General features: G+C 42.4%; 2 protein-coding genes across 2 annotated transcripts in view; one reads left to right on the forward strand and one right to left on the reverse strand.

Annotated features, from left to right (window-relative positions):
• Positions 1-10,272, reverse strand: part of add3a (adducin 3 (gamma) a) — a 62,304-nt gene extending 52,032 nt beyond the window's left edge. Inside the window, exon 1 of the mRNA XM_028972816.1 lies at positions 10,065-10,272. The gene's annotated coding sequence lies outside the window, so the exon portion shown is untranslated. The remainder of the gene's footprint in view (positions 1-10,064) is intronic.
• A 4,185-nt stretch (positions 10,273-14,457) lies between these two features.
• On the forward strand, positions 14,458-22,543 carry cusr (Copper-only SOD repeat protein). The gene is made up of 10 exons (XM_028973111.1): positions 14,458-14,727; positions 15,827-17,903; positions 18,409-18,508; positions 19,361-19,438; positions 19,520-19,624; positions 19,940-20,072; positions 20,382-20,496; positions 20,692-20,816; positions 21,832-21,915; positions 22,011-22,543. The coding sequence occupies exons 1-10, from the start codon at positions 14,688-14,690 to the stop codon at positions 22,097-22,099; spliced, it is 2,946 nt and encodes a 981-aa protein (XP_028828944.1). The 5' UTR covers positions 14,458-14,687; the 3' UTR covers positions 22,100-22,543.
• The last annotated feature ends 411 nt before the right edge of the window (positions 22,544-22,954 follow it).

Raw genomic sequence — 22,954 nt, forward strand, 5'->3', positions numbered from 1 at the left:
ACCTTTTTTACATACAATATTTACATGTAACTGCAATAATAATTTACTGGTGTTAATAAATTAGAAAATGTTCATCCTTTTAACCTCTATTGTGCCATGCCTCTTTCTGCCAGGTAACATCAAGTTGAAGTGGTTTGAATACAGTGCTTTTGTGTGTAGAGAGTGTTTTTACTATTCTCCACAGTTTTATACTCACCAAATTTCATGCAACACATCGTGACAATGGCCCATTAACATTTATTAAGTTTAGCATGCCAGCAGTAGCATGCTAACATGCAAATTTTGGATCATGCTGTAAATGTCACCAAATTTCCTGTTAATGTCAATTAAAGTCCAAATATCTTTTTTCACCAATTTCACAAATTTAACTAATTTAACAATGATTTCATGTAACCTTTTTACAGCTTTCCAAGCCAAAATTGAAGTTTGTTCACAAACTTCCCTTTTCTAGTTAATTACTTTCTTTTTTAATCACTAAGAAAGAGAAAATATAGACCTGACGGGGGGACAGAAGACACTAGGTCAGCCTTGGCGCTATTTGACCTGATTTCACAGCAGAAGAAGACAGGTTTGTGGGAAATGACGCAAGTTTGCCAGCCTCTTGAGGACGACATAAGACCCCTTTTATCCCCTAACCAGACAGCAAAGGAAAGTGGGCGGCTGTCTAGTGAGAAGCAGAGAAGGTCTGGCAGGCAAGATATGAAACCTTTACTCATCCAGACGGTGAAAGGTTTAGCAGTCACTGGACTGGGTATGTGAACACCTCACCACACATCGCCACTGACTGTGGCCTCTCCTGAGACATTAGTCACATGACACTGCCTCAGAGGAATGGGATGCATTAATCACACTACACTGAGCAATGCAAAGGAAAGGTAAGTGAATGGAGACAAAGGAACAAAGAGACAAAGAACCTCTCTTGAGTTTGTGGAGTAATCCTTCGACTGAGCGGCAAAGATCCACTGCAACAAATAAACCCACCAGCAAAAAAAACTTTCACTTTCAATGAAGCCACTGAATCGATTGGAGGGGTATAGACTAATCTATAAAGAGCAATGTTGTGGAAATGGTCTTTGCATAAAAAAAGCCAACTCCACAGAATCAGACAAAAACTATGAGTATTTTAATGTGAAAAATAACAGATCATGTCCCGCTGCCAGTACCAGCTATGCTTTCATACTTCTGTCATGCAGTGTGACATGCATGCTGGTCTGCAGATGTGCATTCAACACGTCATTGACAGCAGAGCTTATAGAGTACAGATGCTCCAACCTGGACAATTATGATTATGCAATCACTGAATTATACAGAGGTCACTGAATTTTATGATGGGAGGAGTTAAGAGTCTGAAACAACATAAAATAATAAAGATGGTTCAAAAACTAGGTGTTTACACACAACACAGGTACATATGTAAAATAGGTACAATTCGATTACAATGATGAAAATGACAAAGAAATTCAACGCTTATCCTCTGAAATAAATGTTAAAAGGACACAATGAAATGGTGTGAAACAATGTCTCTGAACTGATGCAAAAAATTACAACTAGGCTGTTGACATATGGCCACAGTTTCAACACAACTAAACAGTTCAATCTTTTCTTTTGGCAGACGACTACAGAGATTCTCTTTAGTCAAAATTTAAGGATGTACTTCCAGCGGAACACTTACACAACAACAAATCACTAGTCTGATTTATTCTGGCTTTGTCAGGCAAGACAGCTCATGCATAAGTCAGAGTGAAAGGAAAAAACCTCAGCTCAACACTTACTTTCATTTGAACCGGGACTAGTGTGGCTCCTGAGCAGCTGCAAGCAAAACTCACACTTCCACCATCAGTGTCCTTGAAGAACTATTAAAAGTCAGTGTAATCAGTGTTATCAATCTAAACCGGTGAAGTCATGCAGCAGGGCTACCATGTTAGTTCTGTTAAGATCTGGCAGGCAGAGAATTTCATCATTGTTTATCCTGGCAGAAACAGACACCTGCCCAGGTGCATGTAGAGAGCAAGATTCTGAAAACCACACTTACGTCACTGGAATCAAACCTGAAGGACACAAACAAAGCAACTACTTCAAAGCAGATTCTGCTCAGAGGATATTGCTTTTCGCCCCATGACTGGCCCTGACTATCCAATGAAGTTCACTTACAATCCTTAATAAAAGGCTCCTCTGGCCTCTAGCAGCACCTGACTCGACTGTAAAAGTTGTTTTTGCATGATGATAAAATGAAAGGTGAGAAAGAAAACTCCAACTTAACTTATATCCCCGAACGCATCATACATACAACAATGGTAGATAACATGATCACGGTGCTACCGCGGCTGCAGTACCTCAAAGCACTACAAGAAATCCTCTCTACCGTGCAAATTTCTAAGAAACAATTAACAAAAATGCATGCTGTGTTCTAAATGGATAATATCTTTGGTACACTTTATGTAACTTTGGCATACATTCTTATGGTTTTTACAGTCTGATATATCAGTTATTACTTTTAAGAGATTGTCACAGCCACCATTACTCCTCCAGGCCCACAGGGGGCATAGCAACATCCAAGAAGCCGGCGACCCAGAAGCGGAAGGAGACGGGTTCAGCAGCTCAGATAAAAACCTGCCACAATGTTGGATGTTGTTCGCTCATTGATGATTTTGTCACTTTGTAACTTGTCACCTTCAACTTTCACTCCACACCCCTCGCCTGTTCTTGTTCTCCAAGGATGTTGCTAACTAATCATTTCACCCCCCCCCCCGCCAAGTCTGCGAGTGTGCCATCCATATCCCACCATGACAGAGATTTGTCTGTTTATTTGAGGTTTAGAAACAGTCTTGATCATTGTACAGTTAAGCTTTAGTTAGGCAGAGGTAATCTGTAGACGTAGTCGTATGAGGTAATATCTATCCACAAAACAGTGTACAAATACGGGACTTGTCAGCATATAAGTTCACAATGAGTTCCAGGCGCCGCTATTTTATGGGGTTTGTTGTCCTGGTCCTGGGGTTCTTCTGGATCACCGGAGTTGGGGTCGCTCTTTCTGGAGTTGGGGTCGCTCTGGCACTCATGACTCCCCCCACTTCAGGCCTGGCACTGGACGGACCAGGAGCCGATAGATGGGAGTCGCGGAACTCCTAGAGGTGGGCCGGGTCCAGGATGTCCTGACATGGAACCCAGAAGTGCTCCTCATGGCCATACCCCTCCTAATCCACCAGGAACTCAAACCCGCAGCCTCTGAAGATTACTGTGCCATCCACCAGTCAAGGTGGCCAGGAGGAGAGGTAACGTGTGGGTTTTATGCTGGTGGGAAACATGGAAGCCGGGGCTTTTTCGGAGAGAACAAGGCAGGGAGAGTTAATAAGAGACCGGGTTGATGCGCCAGTGCACCCTGAAGGGACCAATGAATCAGGGGCACAGCCAGTTTCTCCAGTTTCACAAACAGTCTGTTCTCCATAAAGGCATTGTAAGCCAGAACGAACGTGATGAATGTCGGTCAGGGTAGAAGATGAGGAAATCATCCAAATACACGATGATGAATAGGTTGAACAGATCTCTCAGGACGTCACTGGCAGCGAGGCTGTTGGAAAGTCCAAAAGGCATCACACAGTATTCATAGTGGCCTGTTGGGGTGACAAAACCCGTTTTTCACAGATCCCCCACCCAACAGAGTTTGGTGAAGATTTTAGCCCCGGCCAGGAGGTTGAATGTGATGTTGAGGAGGGGAAGAGGGTATGGTTTAGGGCTGGGCGATTTTGCCTTAAAAAAAAACTTCAATTTTTTTTTTTTTCCCAATGCACTTAAAAAATGGCTGCAGACATCATATATAGTATCAAAAGTGCAACTTTATTGCTATGATTGTCCTCAAGAGTTAAAATGCATAGAATCCCAAAACAAAAAGTAAATGAGGCTCTGTCATTCAATAATTTCAAGCTTTAACCCAGGTTTAAGCAAAAGTGCAAAAGCTTCACAGTAGCTTAAATTTTCTATTTAAGAAATCAGATAATTACAAATTTTGTAACATATAACATTACAATTAAAAAGAAAATTAACTCTTCTTAGTATAGTGTGAACATAAAAACTGAAACATGCCTGTGTTTGCATGCATCTTTTCCCGAGTTGTATTGTACAGGTGAGGCAGCGGTACATCGGCGAAATACTTGCGACTGGGGACAACGTACCCCACCTCTAATACTTTCAGCGTGTGATTAAAGCCTCGCTTTTCGACAGACTAAATTGGCAGCATGTCTGTGGCAATATAAAACGCGATCGCCTCTGTAATCGCTTTCCATCGCGCTCCGTTCTTATCATAAGGCACACAGTTTGTAAAGCTGTCAGGAAGTGTAGTTTGCTTTTTAGCAGGTGTGCTAGAGGAGCCATTTTCTTCGGGATCTCTATTCCTCAGGTGCTGGAAAAGATTTGTTGTACTGCTGCTCCCAGCAGCAACAGCCTTGAAACATATTTTGCAGCAAGGCTTCGTCTGTCTTTCTGCTGCATCAAAACCAAACCAGTTCCAAATGACGGAATTACCTGCACATTTCTTTGGAAGTAGTTTGCTGCCATGTTGTTTTGACCCGGTTTGCGCGAGGCGGGGGCTGGCTCATATCACGCTACAGTAACCAACAAGGACGAAACGCGGGAAAGTCCGAATAAACTATTGTGGCAAAAAACTCGAGTTTGCTAAATAAAAATCGTTTTAAACTACAAAATCGATAAATCGATTAAATCGATTTTTTCCCCAGCCCTAGTATGGTTCTTTTTGGCTACAGCATTTAGTTTGCGCTAATCGATTCAGGACCTCAAGCCGCCATCTTTCTTCCCCACAAAGAGGAGTGGAGCCACTGCAGGTGACATGGAGGGCCGTATGTGGCTAGGGAAGCGTTGATGTATTCCTCTCCAGGAGCAAAAAGGAGTAGAGATGGCTCCGTGGGGGTAGTTCACTTATTTTATTTTTCCTCATACAAACTTCATATTATTGACTGGAATATTACAATCTGAGATTTTACAAGCTATTAAATGTACAGATTCACCCTGCTCCCCCATCCAAAAAAAACCCCCTACAGCAGCAGTTTTTGGTGTCCACTCTGTCTGTGCTGCAGCTCTAGAGTAAAATGCTCCTAATCTAGTTTGTGTTGACTTTGCTTGACTCTGCTTGACCAAGGCGGGACTCTGTTAGGAACACTACCCATCTACCCATCTCGGGCTATTCATATCATAAAGCAGCTACTATGAGGTTCTGTTTTCATTCTGTGGCTTGGTAGAAAATGCTTGTTTAGCCCTTCTTCGGTTGTCCTAACAAGTTCAAATAAAATATATTCCCAGACTATAGCAACAAACAAACCAACACACACATACAGCATACAGGGCCTTTGAGGACGAGCCCCCACCGTGACATCTGGCCTTTTTTCTTCTGATCCTCTTTGTTTTGTGTGTATTGGTGTAGTTTTAGTAATGTAGTAATGCAGCAATGAACTAAGCATTTTGTTAGATGCCAGATTGGCTTGGTGGTTTTGTCATGGTTCGACAAAACCATCTAACACAGGAATCTAAACTCTAAATCCAAAATTACTTCTATGACTCTTACCAAAAAAAAAATAGTGGGTCCAGTCAAGGGTACAGTGTGAAGTCATTGAACGTTTAGTAAAAATACCAAAACGGATCCCAAAGACCCGAACACCACACAAAGATTAAGAGGAAAGCCTAAACAGACAACAAACCCTTTACAGTATCGGAATCAGGCCTGATCCAAACGACTGACTGTCTAGTTCTTCACCAATGTCACTACATTTACAGCCTATGCTGACATTTGTTTCCCATTAATCGAATAGAACGTTTGGGGCGACAAAATAAAATGGCCAGTAATAGCACGCTGCCAGCAGGGCAAACAGAACCACATTTTTCAAGTGAGGCCAAGTTCTCGGTGGCATACCACAGAGTCCACTGTCCAGCACCACAGCGTTCTGGCTGATCCTGCGGCAGAGGCGAGATTTGGGACTAACGACCCATGCAGAAAAAAAGAATCAACGCCTTTCATAGCGAGTTTCACACAGAAGCACAATGTGATTCGTCAGCCGATACAGGCGGTTTTTAAAGTCTGGTTCTAATATTTACGGAGCAGTGTGCCCACTGGGTTATATACACAGTATATCCAGTGCATTTTATATGAGGCTGATATAATTACATACAAAAACATGTTCTAATCAGTCCCTTTTGCCTTGTGTGGAGCATGTGGGAACAGCACTCGAGTAAATATTTTGATTACATTTTTTATTACCTTATAAAGGTTTTTCTTTGGGAACTCCAACTCCCTTCCTTGCATGCATTGTCAGAGCTGTGGTAGTGACAACAGCCTCTCTTTAATGACATGACATTTTGCATAAAGGTTGCCTAAAGGCAATTGCAACATCGCAAAATTTTCATTTTAGAATCAAACAAGACTCAAACACTTAATTGTACATTTATTATAGATGTAAGATGTAAACTCAAGTAGATCATTAGTTATCCGAAAGAGAAAAACACAGACATGTCATCAGGTACTTTTGGTGATTACATTATCATCTTGGGTTTAGGCATTGTCCAATAATGGCAATAACAGATTAATTAATTGTAACACAAGTAATCTGCAGATCCACTTATTCATTCACAGAGATCAAATTCAACCCCAGATGCACAATCCAGTACCTCTGTGTCCAATTTCAGGAAAACTGACAGGGGAGGAGCTCTTGCTGGCTCCACCCACTGTCTGGTGATTTGTCTGATGCAGCATATGAGGAGACCTGAGACGGGAAGAGAGTGGCCTAATGCTGACTGAGTTTGTAGTGGAGTTGTGTGGTTTAGAGAGAAAGACGGTGTTGGACTTACTGTTTATTGTGCTTTGTTCTTGACTAGTGTTGGTTCTCCCTCCTATGTGTAACCTCCTCTGCCCGTGTGTGTATGTGCGTGAATTCCCCTCTGTTAGTGTGTTGCTCTGTGCCAGTGTTGTATATGGTCTGTGTGTGTTTGGTTGATGGTTTTGTGGTGGTGTATATAGCACTAGTTGGGTTGGTTGTACAGATCAATTCCCGCACTGTAAATAAATACACTTTTAATGCACGTCGGTTTGGCCCGTGTGTTTCTTAAAGTGAAGTGATTGTCACATGTGATACACAGCAGCACAGCACATGGTGCACACAGTGAAATTTGTCCTCTGCGTTTAACCCATCACCCTGAGTGAACAGTGGGCAGCCATGACAGGCTCCCGGGGAGCAGTGTGTGGGGACGCTGCTTTGCTCAGTGTCACCTCAGAGGCACCTTGGTGGATCGGGATTTGAACCGACAGTTTCCACTGTCAACCGTGCACAAAATGTCCACTTTTCTTCCCCCGAGATGTGAATATATATGTTACAAGATTGTTACATATCACACATATTTTGCCAATATTACGACAAGTCCTACTCTTCAGTATACTAAGAAATAAGGCTGCATGATATTGCCAATATGAAATACATACAAATTTTCAAATCTTTTAATTTTCTAGATACAATATATAAATACAAAAGGTGAAAAATTACTTTTACTCTCCAGCCTTTAATTAAAGGAACTGTTTGGGGTGTAATACGTGGTTGACTTATGAATATTAGTAGTGCATGTTGCTTGGTCAAAAAATAACATGAGACATTTCCTTTCTAATACAAATAGCAAAAAGGTATGTAACCTACTGCGTGATTTCTTACTGGAGATTGCAATGTGACTTTATAGCTGCCTCGACAATGCTAAAATTCCATATTTTGCAACCCTACAAAGTAATATGAATTCATGTTTATGCCAAGCTCAGCCAAGAAGCATGTTCTTACACCCTTTCTAAACGAACCCAAACACTCAACAGGACCAAACAGACAAAACCAAACACACAACAGAACAAACAACAGTTAAGGTAAAGAACATTAAAGCTATTAAGAGCACCACAGCTAAGGAATAATTTATATGACCAAATGAAGGAAAAAGTGACCCCCCCCCCCCAATAGCAAAAAGGAACCATATGTCAAATTAAACACATGGGTGGGTGGAGGGGGGACTTTCCATTTCAAAACTCAAATCATTTGTAGTGCGAATGGGGATGCAGGCCATGTGTTTTTCATAAGCATAACCGAGAGCAGTGAAGTAATGATGAGGTCATGTTTGTGGTGCTTCATTTACTTTTTTCTTTTCTTCAGTGCACTAAGTTACAATGATTTTAGTCAAAGCTATATTCAGAAATTGTTAACATTTGTCTGCTTGTCTGGGACTGTCGGATTTACAAAACCACAGAAATGCACTGTGAGGTTTGTCAGTCTGTTGAGACAAGAAAAAATAGTCTCTGTTACTTGTGCACTTATCACATCAGATATTTTCAATATCACGCAACTTTCAGTTTTTCTTCTTATTAGTATTATAATTCAAATTCAACATCCCTATCTATAGACAGTAAAATCTTATCTTGGCAAATGTTGTGATGATGAATGCACAACACAAGTATCTCCATCACGTTTAAGACACCCAGGTGACGTACTACATGGCCCACACTGATCAGGGCGGAGCCACAGCTGTCACAGCCACAGCCACAGCTTTGCGGGCCACTGCAACACACTTCAACATTCCAGCTACGTCACCACAAGGCTGAAGGTTGCTTGCAACAGTGGGGCATTTTGTACTCTATCACGATCTTCCGGCACAGCCCCAGCGGGCACCGCTCAAGCACTAGGCCTTGGGTCCACCTGCAAAAGCCAATTCGCTTACTGCAGGATTATGGAACACGCCCATGAACCGTTCGGGGAAAAAAAGAAGGGTATATTGCCGCTTTTAAAGAGCATGCTCCGATGTAGAACCAGGTTTCGGGGAGCATCTTTCTAAACTTTCTAAAATGTAAAAGTCAAAACTTAACAAACCAACCATACATTCTGGTCTCATCAAGAAAACGAAGCCAGGCCAAGCTGTCAGGAGTTTGAAAAGCGGCCAAGAGATCTGCCACCAAATAAACCAGTCAGCCCACATCAATACCAGTGGCGCCAACTCAGCAGTCGCCCAGCACAATGTAATTTATCACAAACACTTCACATTAGAAAAATTTGAATTCTCCTGAGCCCAAATACGATTACAAACTTGCGGTGCAGATTTGAATGACTTATGTCAAACCCAGGTTACTTAAGATTGACTGCTAAACTCCAGCCAATCAATGAAGTTCAGAAACTTGATAAGGGAACAAATGCTACACTGAGAGCACTGATTTGTATGTGAAGAAGGTATAAGAGCGCCAACAAATGTCAAATCGTTGTTTAAAAAAGGCGGTCAGTGGAAATCCGCTGAGTCACTTGCATTTGATGAAGAGTGAATTGTTCACCCTGATACTCGCGGGATTGGCTTTCTGACAGGACTCCTCAGGGGCAGAGCGCCGCTGAGCCATACGAACGATTCTGAAATACAGGCAGCCCTGTTCCGCAGACGCGCTTTTATGTTATTACTGGAGGTGTGCGGAGCCGATGTGCCCCAGGTACGAAACAGAACCTGGATCACAAGATCTATCATCTAAGGAGCAAGGCCCTGGCCACCTGCCACCGAAATTTGGCAGAGGTTCTGAGTTCCCACAATAAATCAATATACCGTCCTCTGACTCAATTCGTGGCAAACTTGTACTTCATAAATGAAGACAATAACAAAGTTATAACAATGCTATGATTATTTACGCCTACCAGGTACTTCTTGGTGACCCCAACGTCCCAGTACAACCACTGGGGGGGTTACAGAGGCAACACACACAGACACACACAGACACACGTCAGTCCAACCAAAGGCAACATCCCCTCACCACACGTGGTGTTTATAACGCAACTTAACCCCCTTTCATCTGTGTGTGTGTGTGTGTGTGTGTGTGTGTGTTTTGTGCATGCTTTGGGGACATGCACCTGCACATGGGGATGTCGCATGTCCCAACTCCATCTACGTCAGTTCTCCCTCGACAACGTCACGCAAGTAAACAAGCATGTAACCCGCGTTGCGCAGCGTGGCGATCCAGCGACACGCCGTGCGCGTTTATAAGCGGCTATTACATAACCGCCGCTTACCCGCGACGCCGAGTTGGACGAGCCTCGGACCGGACGCCCTCATTCGGTGCAGACAGTCCCCCGCGCAGCGTCCTCGGGTCTTCTCACTGGCGCGGAGTTCGCGGATCACACGAGGGTCCCCCCACCTCCCACGGCCCCGCCCAAACCGGCGCTGACGAAAACCTGGAGGGGAATCCTGCTCTACCGCGCCCCGGCGCGAACACGCGGCGCAATCCGCGCGGCGCCGCTCATTATGTGGCAGGAAGTCGTTCCGAGTCGCGACGCGGTCCCATGAGATCACTATCTGGCAGATGCCCGGCTGATGGAGATAAGGGGGCCTTTTTAACGTCTGGCGTGACGTAAGGAAAACGACGCCGAGCCGGATTTCACACGAATGTTGCTTTCGTTCTTTTTTTTTCTTTTTTTACCCGCGACGGTGCACGGTCCGTCATCTCCGTTTTTTACACGCTGACACCGGCGCCGCGTTTGCGCCCATGTTCGTGCAACATGCTGCGGCGGAACTGCAAAACACGTGCAGACCATCATATATGCCATCACCCATTATAAGTTTCATTTAAATAAACTCCTGCCATTCAGGGGTTTGGGGTCACTTACAAACGCCCTTGATTTTATTGTATGTTCAAGACCCGAAGGACTATTTAAAGTAAGACAAGCGCGCCCTCTGTTGGTAAAACTCATACTTTATTATTGTCTTTAAATATGAGTTATAATCCTCACAATCCGCCAATCCAGCCCTGCACTTGAGGAGATGCCTGCTCATGGCATGCTCTGAAATGAAATAAAAGCGAGGCCAGAGCACACGGTTGGTATAAATGTGACCGCCTTCTCCAAGAATACGGACATGTTCATCTCTGAATCACACAAGCCTTGAACATCTAAACGTAACCCTTGGAAACACTACTGATCTTATTCCAGAATTTACCAGCTGTCTTGTGTGTGTGCAATTTCATCAAAAATGTCCTTTAAAGTGATTTTAAGATTTTTTTTTTTATATTACTTAGTAGCTTTGTTCTTCCTTGACTAATAGCAAAACCACTTTCTTGAGATCCATATGCCCCAGTAAGCACTTTCAAACTATTTGTTTGCTACTTACACAAGTATTTGTCTGGTAATTGTAGGTGCACTGGATTGCACAAAACGGAAATAAGATCATGTGTTGGATTCAACATGTGAAAGGGCATTACACAGAACCGGCAGCAGAACAAATACAAAATACAGACAGACATGTTGTATAAGCTTACACTAGTATTATACCTGGTTTTTTCACTGTTTAATGCCCAGCACAAATAAGAAATTTTGTGTAATTGGTAATGAATTTGTGTCAAAACAAAAAGGACATTTGTAATGCATATGACAAATTCTATATCCAAATGTATACATTTGATTTTCATGAGTAATTGTTAATGGAAAAATTGCAGAACATCTCATTACTTGAAAGAAATCAAAACGAACAGAGCTACACCCAAGACATGCAACCCGATACAGGGCGTGTTCCCACGGCGTCCCACAGGGGGATTTTCACGAGGCTCCGGTTTGCGTCATCTTAGACAATACCAGCAATACCTGCAGTTTGGTGTGGGAGTCATGCTGGAAAAGTCTTCTTAAGAGATCAACAATGGTGTTGATAGCAAAGCTTGGCCGTTCATTTCCAGTTATCTGGTGGGAAATAATAAGTTATTTAATAAAAATATCCCATAAACTCTTCTTATACCCTTCAATTGTTTGTATGCATGTTCTGAAATTTTCATTGTGTAATCACATCAGTTTATATCTTATTATTTAGCTCTGTAAATGATCTGAGCAACAAGGGATGCGTACCATAGCATGTGTGAGAGCAGATTAATTAATCCATGAATTTAATTCCCCAGTATTCCTCAATTGTTTAGCTAGACCAGTTTTTACTTAAAACTGTTGACGTGTTCTATATTTTAAAAATGGAGAGGGGGCAAATCAGACACAAGATGGCACTATTAAGTAATGGCTAAGGTGAGAATCGTTTTTATTCTGTCATCTTTATCCTTGACTCATTTGTAATTATGATCATGTTCACCCTCATTTCATTTTCACAACTTTGTTTCTCAAAAACTGGGATGAAGTGCTATTGTACCCCTCAACCCTATAAATGCCAGTATCACCTTTGTATCATTACTATGCTGAAAAGACCTTAACATTTAGTTCCAAAGTTCCATAGCTTCGGAGCTGAGTGATTAGGGCCCTTTAAGATCAGAGGAGTGCCCACACTCCCCTGTCAAGCTTTATTCTAGATTTCTAGATATTATGCTGCATGTCTTTTTAGGCCATTTATCCATATTTGACATTAATTAGTAAACCCCCTTTTTTGTTGTGTGCCTGTGTCTATGTCACTCGCTGATGTGGCATGACAAATCCCTTGGGAAGGGAAAGCAGTACACCGGCATATGTAAAGCGATATAAGAAATACAATAAAAATATTTAAAATATAATATAAAAATAGCAGGAATCACACAGTAATAAAATTTCAAAGTAACAATTAAATAATTATTGCATGTGTTAATTGCACAGTCATTATTATCAGTAATGGATTGGAGTCAGTCGAGTCTGTTGTCTTTGGTTAGACTAATTGTGCCTTTTCCTGCCTGTGCTCCTATGTCCTTACAAACGTAAGACGTTTGATGTGACATAAGGAAAATGATGCTGAGGACAAACAAGTCTGTTGGTTCTGGACTTGAGGAGAAGCATTCTGTCAATGAACAGGCTGCTCTGGTTGTGTATGACAGTGTGCAGGTACCTTCTGCACACTGTCATACACAACCAGAGCTGCCTGTTCACTGACAGGATGCTGAGATTGTCCATAATGGCTAGTGGTTTGTTACAAGTCCTCTTGCCTGCCACTGTGACCTTCGTATCCACCTTCATGCCGACCACAGAGCCATCCCTCTTGATCAGCTTCTCCAGCCTGGATGAGTCCTTTTTTGCTGTGCTGCTCCCACATCAAAGAAGAGGACGCTGACAACCTCAGGCTGGTAGAACATCCACAGGAGCTTCCTGTATATGTTGTACTCAGGAAGTACAGTCAGCTTTGGCCCTTTTTTGTACAGGTGCTATGTATTGTATGTTCAGTACAATTTATTGCCCACCCACAGCCTGAGGCCCTTTAGGTGATGGTGAAGATAAGAGATGTGAACCTTCACAGGTCCCACAAATCGATTTGTTTACGATTGTCAATGCCTCGATATCGATGCATCCCATAAATTTTCTACATGGTCACACGATGTTTTCCAATACAAGAGTTAAGGTCTCATATGCATGTGTGGACGCTTTGGTTTCCTACAATGAGCAGAAAAACTATCGGCGTTCAGTCCACGCTCACCTTGTAACAGTGGTATATACTGGTAGTTCTCCTTTAAATGCACACGGCACTTTGCTGTGGGCGGAGTTAGTCCTCTGCCCCGGTCCTGATGCAGATCGACTCTCCACCAAGTAGAGGAACCGAGGAGACTGGTCCAAGCTCCTGTGGTCCCTTTATTATCTCATTTTGTATTACATAAAAGCAGTAACGTTTGGTGCATGTAATGTCCCCGTCTCATGTACGAGCGGTTCCCGACATGGCGTGGCGGAACCGAGGTGCTGTAAGCATGTATAAAAAAACATAGTTATGCTCATGTTTACGTACAGTTCAAAATCATAGTGAGGTGGGGTATGTAACCCACGACCCATTGTGAGCAGTGGGCAGCCAGGAGACACTGCCTGGGGTGCAGTATGCCTTTTTCAAGGGTACCTCGGTGACACCCTGACAGTTGTGGATTCAAACCTGCAACCTTCCGGTCACAAGTCCACTTCCTTCGATGATAGGCCACCACTGCCCTGGCTGAGCACAGTACATTGTTAACACCTTATCCTGTAATCACGATAAGGGATTGTTTTATTCCTGACCCATACATGTAGCTCCAGACGCCTTTGAAAGCAGTTTTTATTATTGCTAATAATTCTAATAAGTGACTGTCCTTGCTAGACAACACATGACTACAAAGCCACATCCCCCCTGGGTGCAATCATGGGTACCAAAATAGTCCACTTGTTGCACTTCTGACTAAAGGGTCCTTTGAAACAAACAAATGACCCGTAAATACCTCTTGCCGTCACCAGAAATAACACTGCACCTTATTTTCGGAATAGGGAATATGTGACATTACTCAAATACATTCAAGGGGAACTAGAACATGGAAAGACTAGATTTTGTTATAGAATTGTGACTTCCAAATGTGGCATGCAATGATAACTGGACTTCCTGAAATGTGGTCTGCCCTCTCTGATGAGTTAGCGTGGTAACGGAGTGTGCGCGGGCAGGTCAGTTCCCTGTTCTCCGTCCTCCTTTCAGACACCTCCCTCTTGCCCAAGCCCATAGAAAAGGCAGCCAAGTCTGGCAAGGAGGCAGTCAGGGACTGAGCCTGAGACCGAGAGCACAGCACTAGGGACTCTGCACACCCCTGGACACACACATACATGCGCGCACACACCTTTCCTATGTGCGGCTTATGAGTCACACACACACGCACACCAAGGAAGTGGGGAGCGGACAGAGAGGGTCATCCAGCCTAAAACTGTACACATAATTCTCACGTCTCTCTGCATACACCTACCACCATGTGCCTTTCTCCGGTCCTGCTGCTGTTAGTACTTTGGGGTAAGTGGAGAATTTTGTGTCGTCATTGTTCTAGTGTGTTTATTGGATATAATTCTTTCTTTTTCATTTGTATTAATTAGACCACAGAAAACTGTGATCACTTGTACAAATTGCAAATTGGCAGAATGCTTTGTGCAGGTCTCAGTAAATTCAAATCACACAGTTCTTGGCGAGAAGAAAAAAAAAAAAAGTCAAATGAATGTGTAACCAGTTCATTTTTTGTCTTGCCCAACCTCATTTTGTCTGAGCTGGCATCAGGTGAGCAGTGTGTTCTCTTTGCCTACAGTGAGGCAGTCGCTGGTCATTCATGTGCTTTGAAGGACCCTTCAGTCAAAAGCACTAGAAGAGGTTTATTTAGTTCCTTGCCAGTTCGGCCTATATTACAAAAATGACAGCCATTTTTAAACATATAGTCCTAGATTGTTGTTTGTTTCAAATACTTTCAAATACTGTGGACACATTTGTGTATGTTGTGTAGAGTACGTTAACTGAAGATCTGATCAGCAGAATTTATTCCATAATAACTGTTCATGGCTGCCGACAACTGCAACAGTTTGAAAGGTGTGTGTTCCTGCAACCAGAATATTAATTTGAAATACTTACTTTTAATGCCTTGTGTGTAGGAGCCACAACAGCAATCAGTATCCTCAAGGCAGGAGCAACCTCTGTAATGTTCACTGAAATTGATCATAATCTAATATCAAAATATAACCCAGTATTATATGTAATTGATTCAAATGGCACTAAGCATGTTACTCTGGACTTCCTAAGGAAGTAAACTAAACTAAACATGACTGGTATTTGTAGTTATCTGGAAGAACAGTAATTAACTGGTGTGTATGTACGTCTGTCACCCAAAACATGATCTTTAATTTTATTTTCATGAGGATATCATTGTCCATATACTGCTGAATAAAAGCCCCATCCTTGCATATCAATGCACTTAGCACCAACTTGATAAATGTGGGTAAAACTGTCTATCGCAATGAATTCAGATTTAAAGTGATCTGCACACAGGACATTTCAAGACTTGAAATGAGTCTAGGCTTGTTATAGAGCAGTTCAGTGATGTCCCTCCTGTTCTGTTCTGCTTCTACAGGCTCGACTTCTACTGCACTGTATCATGCAGATTTTAACATGGCTGAAGTTGTGGGCTACGTCCGGTTTAATGCCATACAGCAGACAGCAACTGTAAACCTCACAGGCACGGGAACTTGTGGCCCACTGAACTTCTCTCTTACTTTGTTCCCTGTCATGTTTGGCCATTTTGCTGAGCCTTGTCTGGAGAAAAATATTGGGAAAAGCATCTTCAACTTCACTACTGCTGGACCCAGTGCTGAAGTCGACATGTCCAGCCTGTTTGCTCAGCGGTCAAGTCTCGATGCGCTTTCCCTAAAGGTAACAACATGCAATGGAGCAACGTCCTGCACTGTTGTAAGAGAAGAAACTCCAGTGAGAACATGGAGGGCTCGACTCTTTTCTCCCATTGCTGGCAACGTGTACTTCCGACAAACTTTGGAAGAGACAGGTGCAAGGATTCTGGCAGACCTGTACTATGTAAAGCAAAGTGCTGCCTCATTTACCAATGTCAGTGTCTTTATGTCTCCAAGCACCGCTCTGAGCTGTACCTCACTGATGGGCGTCCTGAAGCCAGCAGGTTTGACGACAGTGGGACAACTGAACATCGGTTCCCCCATCACACCTGTCAAGTCCCGCCTGGATTTAAACAACGTCAACATTAGCACAGCGCGTTTTGCCATTTTCAACCTGGGCAATGACTTTGCATGTGCACAGATCCTTGTACTTGAGGAGAAGAAGGTGCAGTCCATAGTTGACATGAGAGGAATCAAAGGCTATTTTCTTTTTAGCCAAACATCTCCTTTCCATACCACGTCCATCAAGGTAAGCCTTGCAAATTTGATGAACAAGGTTGGACCATACCATGTGCATCACTTTCCTTTATCTGAAACCTCGTCACAAGGTCGCTGCACCAATGACAAAGTAGGTGGACACTGGAACCCCTTTAATGTGAACACTTCCAGCTCATCCTACCCTTCAGGTCCTGGGGCAACTCATGACTTCTATGAAATTGGAGATCTCAGCTGTAAGCATGGATTTTTGTCAAACATGACCAAATTTGAGGGGACATTTGTGGACTGGAATTTGCCGCTGTTTGGGCAAAACAGTATTGTGGGCCGATCCATGGTCATCCATGAGCCAAATGGGGCACGGTTTGTCTGTGCGAGTATTGGCTATCCCGGAGAGGTAGCAGTGGCTAAGGCTGTCTTTCGTTCTCCTGTAGTGGGCAGTATCCTCTTTACCCAAATGACTAGTGACCCTTACTCAGATGTTTCAGTCTACTTAGACCTCTCCTATGGACGGCCTTCCACAGCTGGTACACAAAAGCACAACTGGCACGTTCACATGTACCCAATAAGTTCAGAGACTGACAACGATACCATGCGATGCGATACCACAGGGGGACACTGGAACCCATTTACCATGAATACTAGTGACAGCAGCTATGCAATGAATTGTAAACCGAACAGCCCATTTGCCTGTGAGATTGGTGACTTTTCCTCCAAACATCAAACCATAAAACTCGGACCAGAGGTGGGTGTGGTTGCTGCAAAGAACTTCTTCACTGACACCACGTCCTGGCTGTATGGGACCAACTCCATTATTGGTCGATCAGTAGTGATACATGCAGCAGAAGGTGGCAGCAGCCGAATTGCATGTGCCAACCTTACACTTTTACGATTCCCCTCAGCAAAAACTACAGTGTGGTTTGGGGACGGCCATTCCACTGGACAGATTAAATTCTCTCAAGTGTCTGCCCAGGGTTTGACTGCCCTGAATGTGTCTTTGTCCAACCTGGGATCAATGGCAGGGGGCTATCATGTCCACATCTTACCAATCCTAAATAAGACAATGCCATGCTCCAATGACAACATCATGGGCCACTACAACCCTTTCTCAATTAACATATCGGCTGGACCACCCCCCACGGCTGGAACAACGGATCAGTATGAAATTGGAGACATCAGTGGAAAGTTTGGAATGCTGACGAACCTGAACGAGCAGCAGGGATATTATATGGACAGTAACATGCCACTGTTAGGACCCAACAGTATCATTGGCCGCTCTTTGGTTATTCACTATACAAATGGATCAAGGTTAACTACATTTTTTTTTATATTTATTCAAGCAATCCAAAAAGGCTTTCTTTGTAGATCATCATATGCAGTAGAGGCCAAAAGATTGGACACACCTTCTCATTCAATGTGTTTTCTTTATTTTCATGAATATTTACATTGGTAGGTTCTCACTGAAGGCATCAAAACTATGAATGAACACATGTGGAGTTATGTACGTAACAAAAAAACGTGAAATAACTGAAAACGTTTTATATTCTAGTTTCTTCAAAATAGCCGCCCTTTGCTCTGATTACTGCTTTGCACCCTCTTGGCATTCTCTTGATGAGCTTCAAGAGGTCGTCACCTGAAATGGTTTTCCAGAGGTGTTTAGCACTTGTTGGCCCCTTTGCCTTCACTCTGCGGTCCAGCTCACCCCAAACTTTTGGCCTGTTCTGTATAAGTGTATATGTCTAATATTAAGCCGTATGATTAAGTGAACCTATAATATGTCTCCATTTTCCATAACTATTGTTCTTCATTTCAGGTTGCAGTGTACTGATATCACAGCCGAAAACTCAGTTGGGGGTGAGTGGGTGACTGCGCGAGCCACCTTCAGAGGTGCAGTGTCAGGAACAGTGAAGCTAGTAAGGCTTTTATCTCAGTAGCCCCATTTTGTAACAATTTTGGCAGATTTGTATCAAAACCAATTCTTAAGCGAAGGGGTTTTGCTACAGTTTTGCAGATTTTTCAGGCAAAAACACTACATTTACCTCCACAATGATACAATGAGCATGGCCACCACATTCATTTTTGTGGAAAGATTTAAAAGCTGCCACAAAAAGATGACACAGTCCCGGTTGCTGTTTATCGGCGGGGGGGGGGGCATGCAGAGGACTGTAGTGCTGGTTTCACCGAGTTGGGGTTTTTGTGATGCTTCTCTAGTGCAGGCAGATGGCTTTGACACACTGATTAAAGGCTCCCTTTGAGTTTTTTGGTGCATAGGGCTTATGCTGGAAAAAAAAAACAAAAAAAAAAAAGAGAATCATTTTGTGTATCTTACACGTGACCGAGAACAACTCAGCTTATGTATGTACTCTTTCAACCACTTTTAGCCACAGGAGCTTTGAAATGTATTTCCTGGTCTTGTTTTAACACTACTTTTGGTGCCAGTCATGTACGCACATGTAGCCCAGGCTGAGTCAAGCTTTCTTCGCTGCAAGAACGGGTGCAGGCAGTATTTAGCAACGTGAGGTTAACGTGTTGCCTGTGGAAAACAATTTCAAAAAGTCGTGCACACTCATTAACTGTGTGAGTTAATGTCTCACGTGTCAAAGTTAAAATACAACTTACAGTACAAATTTGGTGCTAATACGTGATTTTCTCTGGAACCCGGATTTTGAGGTCAAAACAGGCCTGTTGGGAATGTAACAGAAACATTTTTTATGAGTTATTTATACAAATACAATTTATAAAAAAAAAAAACATTTTTCCTTTAGTCACAACAGAGCTTTCAAGATGCAAGTTACAGTGATACTGTTTTGGAAGTGAACCTTGGGACGTCTCCAAAAATTAATGTAAGTTGCTGTCTAGACTCTAGAGAATCTGTGTTAATTTTTTAGCCATTTTAGTGAAGTAAAGTAATTTTGTTTTTGTAGGTTTCAGAAGCTTCCTGGTACATAACGTATACTCATGTTGCTGAAGGTGAAACCGTGTGTAAAGGAGCTGGTGACATTTACAATCCTTTTAACATGACTGAGGAGGTTAGTCCATCAAACTCCCCATACTGCCTTCAAATCTGTTTTATAATCTTGTGGTTATTTTACCTCTGACTTAACCTGTTCATCTAGATATCGGTTTCATGAATTAACGGCCATGCTGTTACTGCACAAATAAAATGTAGTCACAGATTTAGAAAGAAAATTAATGTATGGCACTGTTTTATGATGTTTGTTTTAATGCTGCTTTGTGAGATAAAATGCATTTAAGGGCAAATGCTGTGTACATCTGGGTGTCAAACACAAGCAGCCTGGTTAGGGGAGGTAAGAGTGAAGGTCATGTTCTTTCCCTTCTGTCAGAGTTCCACCTGTTCTCCTCAAAGCTTTCTAAACTGTGCGGTGGGCGACCTGAAAGCCAGACATGGAATGGTCAGCCTGAGCTTGAGACAGCTGTTCACAGACAGCAGCCTGCAGCTGGCCGGGGATTTTACAGGTAAAAATAAATCCGGTGCTACGTTGATGCATGATACCTGCTATTAATCTGCAACTGACAAATTGCATTCCATAATCTATCTATTATTTCATACGTGGATGACTGGTGGCACTTCTCGATTATTTTCCTCATTTTTAATTTATTTACCATTGAAAATTGCTTTGTGTTCCTAAAGTGCAGAGACTTTTTGCTCTGTTTGTTCAGAGCTTGACCCAGTTGCCGATATAATAGTATTACAACTACAAACTGAATGACTTTTTTTATGTGAAATACATTTTTGAGGAATAATCTCACGCTGTTGCTCTGCAGTTATCTACAGGTCACTGGTCCTCCGCCAAGGAAATGACATCTTAGGCTGCGCTACGATTAATCCAGAGTCCCCCGCAAAGCAGCAAATCTTCCTCAAAGTGGCCTCATTCAGCAGGTTGAGACTGACCTTTAACCTGCACCTACATGAAAATGAGCTGTTCTGCCCTTTCTCTTAAGGATTTATTACAATATATTTAACTTCAAAAAGAAAATTGCTGTTAATTGTCATGAACAGATGCTTCCTGTACCTGTTCTGGAATACTGCTTCAACAGGGTCAAGTTTGGTCTCCTGTGTTGTTTGTTCATTTAGGTACGACTTCCGCTCAAGAGTGGCGAGTGTTCTCGGTGTGGACACATCAAGAGTTACCATACTCCCTGGGGCTCTTTCATCTGAAGCCGACGGCAGATGCCAGCAGGTCACCTTCGTAGTGTCAGGTAGTCTGGCAATCTGATATTGGCTGGAGCACTTAATATATGTTTTCGCTTTTTTCAAAAGCAAGATTATATTCTGTGTCTATGGCTTTCTAGAACAAGAACCAACAAAACCAGCATAGAGATTTTAGGTTTTGTCATTGCTTTAGGCTTCTCCTCTTTTTGGGGCAGGTGGTTCTGTGGGTAAATGAATGAACTGTGCTTTAATAAAATAATTGTCTGTTTATTAATGTTGCAGTAAAGGCAGCACATATTTCCAGCCCCCTCTGTGTAGAGTTACTGCAGTAAATGACACAGTTACTTTGGATTGGTTCTTGGCTTCGTGTTCTTTGGCACTGTCTATTTCATCGGGTAAATCTCTGTTACCCATGATCCCACCTAGCTGCTGGCAGATTCCCAAGCAACAAGACCTACCTGACCACCAGCCTGACTCCGCCTGCTTGGCTGTTATTGCCATTTCTCTTCTCTCCATTAGTGTCCCACATATTTGCTTCTATCTCTCTGCATGCAGCTGAATATAAAGGCAACATCTATCAAATCACATGCATATTTACAAATGGAGGCATTTATCGTGGCTGGATTAGATGATCAGGAATGTGAATACGGTCTTCAGATGTGGGTCTTTTCAGGTGTAAGTTTAGGTGCCAGTTGGTGTTGGTGTAAACGTAGATCATCTAGCCCTGCATAGACTTTTGGTTCTCATGTTCCGTATCTTTACCCCCTGTCCCCCTTCTGGGAGAAAGAAGTAGAGCACAATGAACACTTCTTCCCCTTTCAAAGGGACAAAAAAATGGAAAGTCAAAGTGTAACCTAATGCTGACTTTGAGATTCTCGGTGAACCTGCTATCTTCCTGCACAGTGAGAGCAGGGCAGCAGTCTATAGCACTATAGCTGTGGGATGTACGAGAAGGACACAAAGAAAGAATTTCATGTAATTTACGTGAAATTGCAATATCTTTCTTATAAATGATGTTAGTTTTTACTAAAAAAACAAACGCTTTGCTTTTTTTCTTGACAGGGGACGTGAGTGCCGTTGCACTCAACTCGGTTAAAGATAGCCCACTGATGGGCCGTTTCCAGCAGTCACAGGAGTGTTTCAGAAGTAAGTGGATTTCAAGTATTCCGCTATTTGACACGCATAACCACTCCATATCTGTATTTGCCTTGATTTTTAATATAACATCTCCCTTACTTCAGGTTCTGGTGCTGGGATGCTAGCATCTCAGCACCTCATGGTGTTCCATGTTGGAGCTGTCCTTGCCCTCCAGATGTTGATCCAGCACTAGCCAGTGTGTCCCTTTGCCTTCTGCCATGACTGTGCACACCTATGCCATAACACCATCTGCTGTTCTGTTCGGTGTAATTCTGTACTTTTTTACTCAGTACCTGCAATGTAAATACTGTTGGGCTGTGGGGGGCTGTCTTTTCGGAGCTTAAAAGCAATGTGGATATTTCTTTTTATGCATCGGAGCTGCAGAAAGCACTTGTATGAGTCAGGTATTAGAGGACTGTACCTCGTGTTTGTTGAAATATAACTTTTTATTGCTTTTTCTATATGCATTATATGAAAAATACACATTGTACATTTGACCTAAATTTCTGTATTTAGTGTGCCTGTAAACAATGATTTATTATTTTGTCTCCTTTAAAAATATACATATTTTGTGATATATGTAGTATTCAGAAGGTGTATGATGTAAGATAAATTAAAAGTGCTTCTAATCAACACACCCCTTAAAAATGGTTGAATTTCGTTATCTACTACTATTAGCATTGATGCAGTTAAACATTTGTTTTAATTTCATTTATGCAATGTTTGCAACATGCTAAAGATCACTCGATTTCTACCAAGTGAGTTCCACATTAACCCCAAAGAGCAGTCCATCTGGAAAACTTTCCTTTCCATTTCAATTGTCTAGTTTCTACATCCATGCAGTGAAAGCATACAGTATCAATAAAGTCTGTACAGCTCAATTTGTTTTGATAAAACATAATACATTTACTTGCCATCAGTTCCTTGGCTGAAAGAGCTCATTTTATGTGGACAACTCACATACTGCTCATACATATTTTAGTGTGGAAGCTATTAACAAAACACGTTGCTGATGTCGTTGCCACGAGACATCCGTTCTGAACAGTCT

Source organism: Denticeps clupeoides, chromosome 3 (assembly GCF_900700375.1).
Source record: "Denticeps clupeoides chromosome 3, fDenClu1.1, whole genome shotgun sequence".
Taxonomy (NCBI): domain Eukaryota; kingdom Metazoa; phylum Chordata; class Actinopteri; order Clupeiformes; family Denticipitidae; genus Denticeps; species Denticeps clupeoides.

Bases quoted from the DNA above. Each gene is read 5' to 3' on its own strand.
- cusr (XM_028973111.1), top strand. From the start codon at position 14,688: ATGTGCCTTTCTCCGGTCCTGCTGCTGTTAGTACTTTGGG. The intron at 20,073-20,381 runs GTAAAAATAAAT...GTTGCTCTGCAG, and splicing joins GCTGGCCGGGGATTTTACAG to TTATCTACAGGTCACTGGTC. The intron at 20,817-21,831 runs GTAGTCTGGCAA...TTTTCTTGACAG, and splicing joins GGTCACCTTCGTAGTGTCAG to GGGACGTGAGTGCCGTTGCA.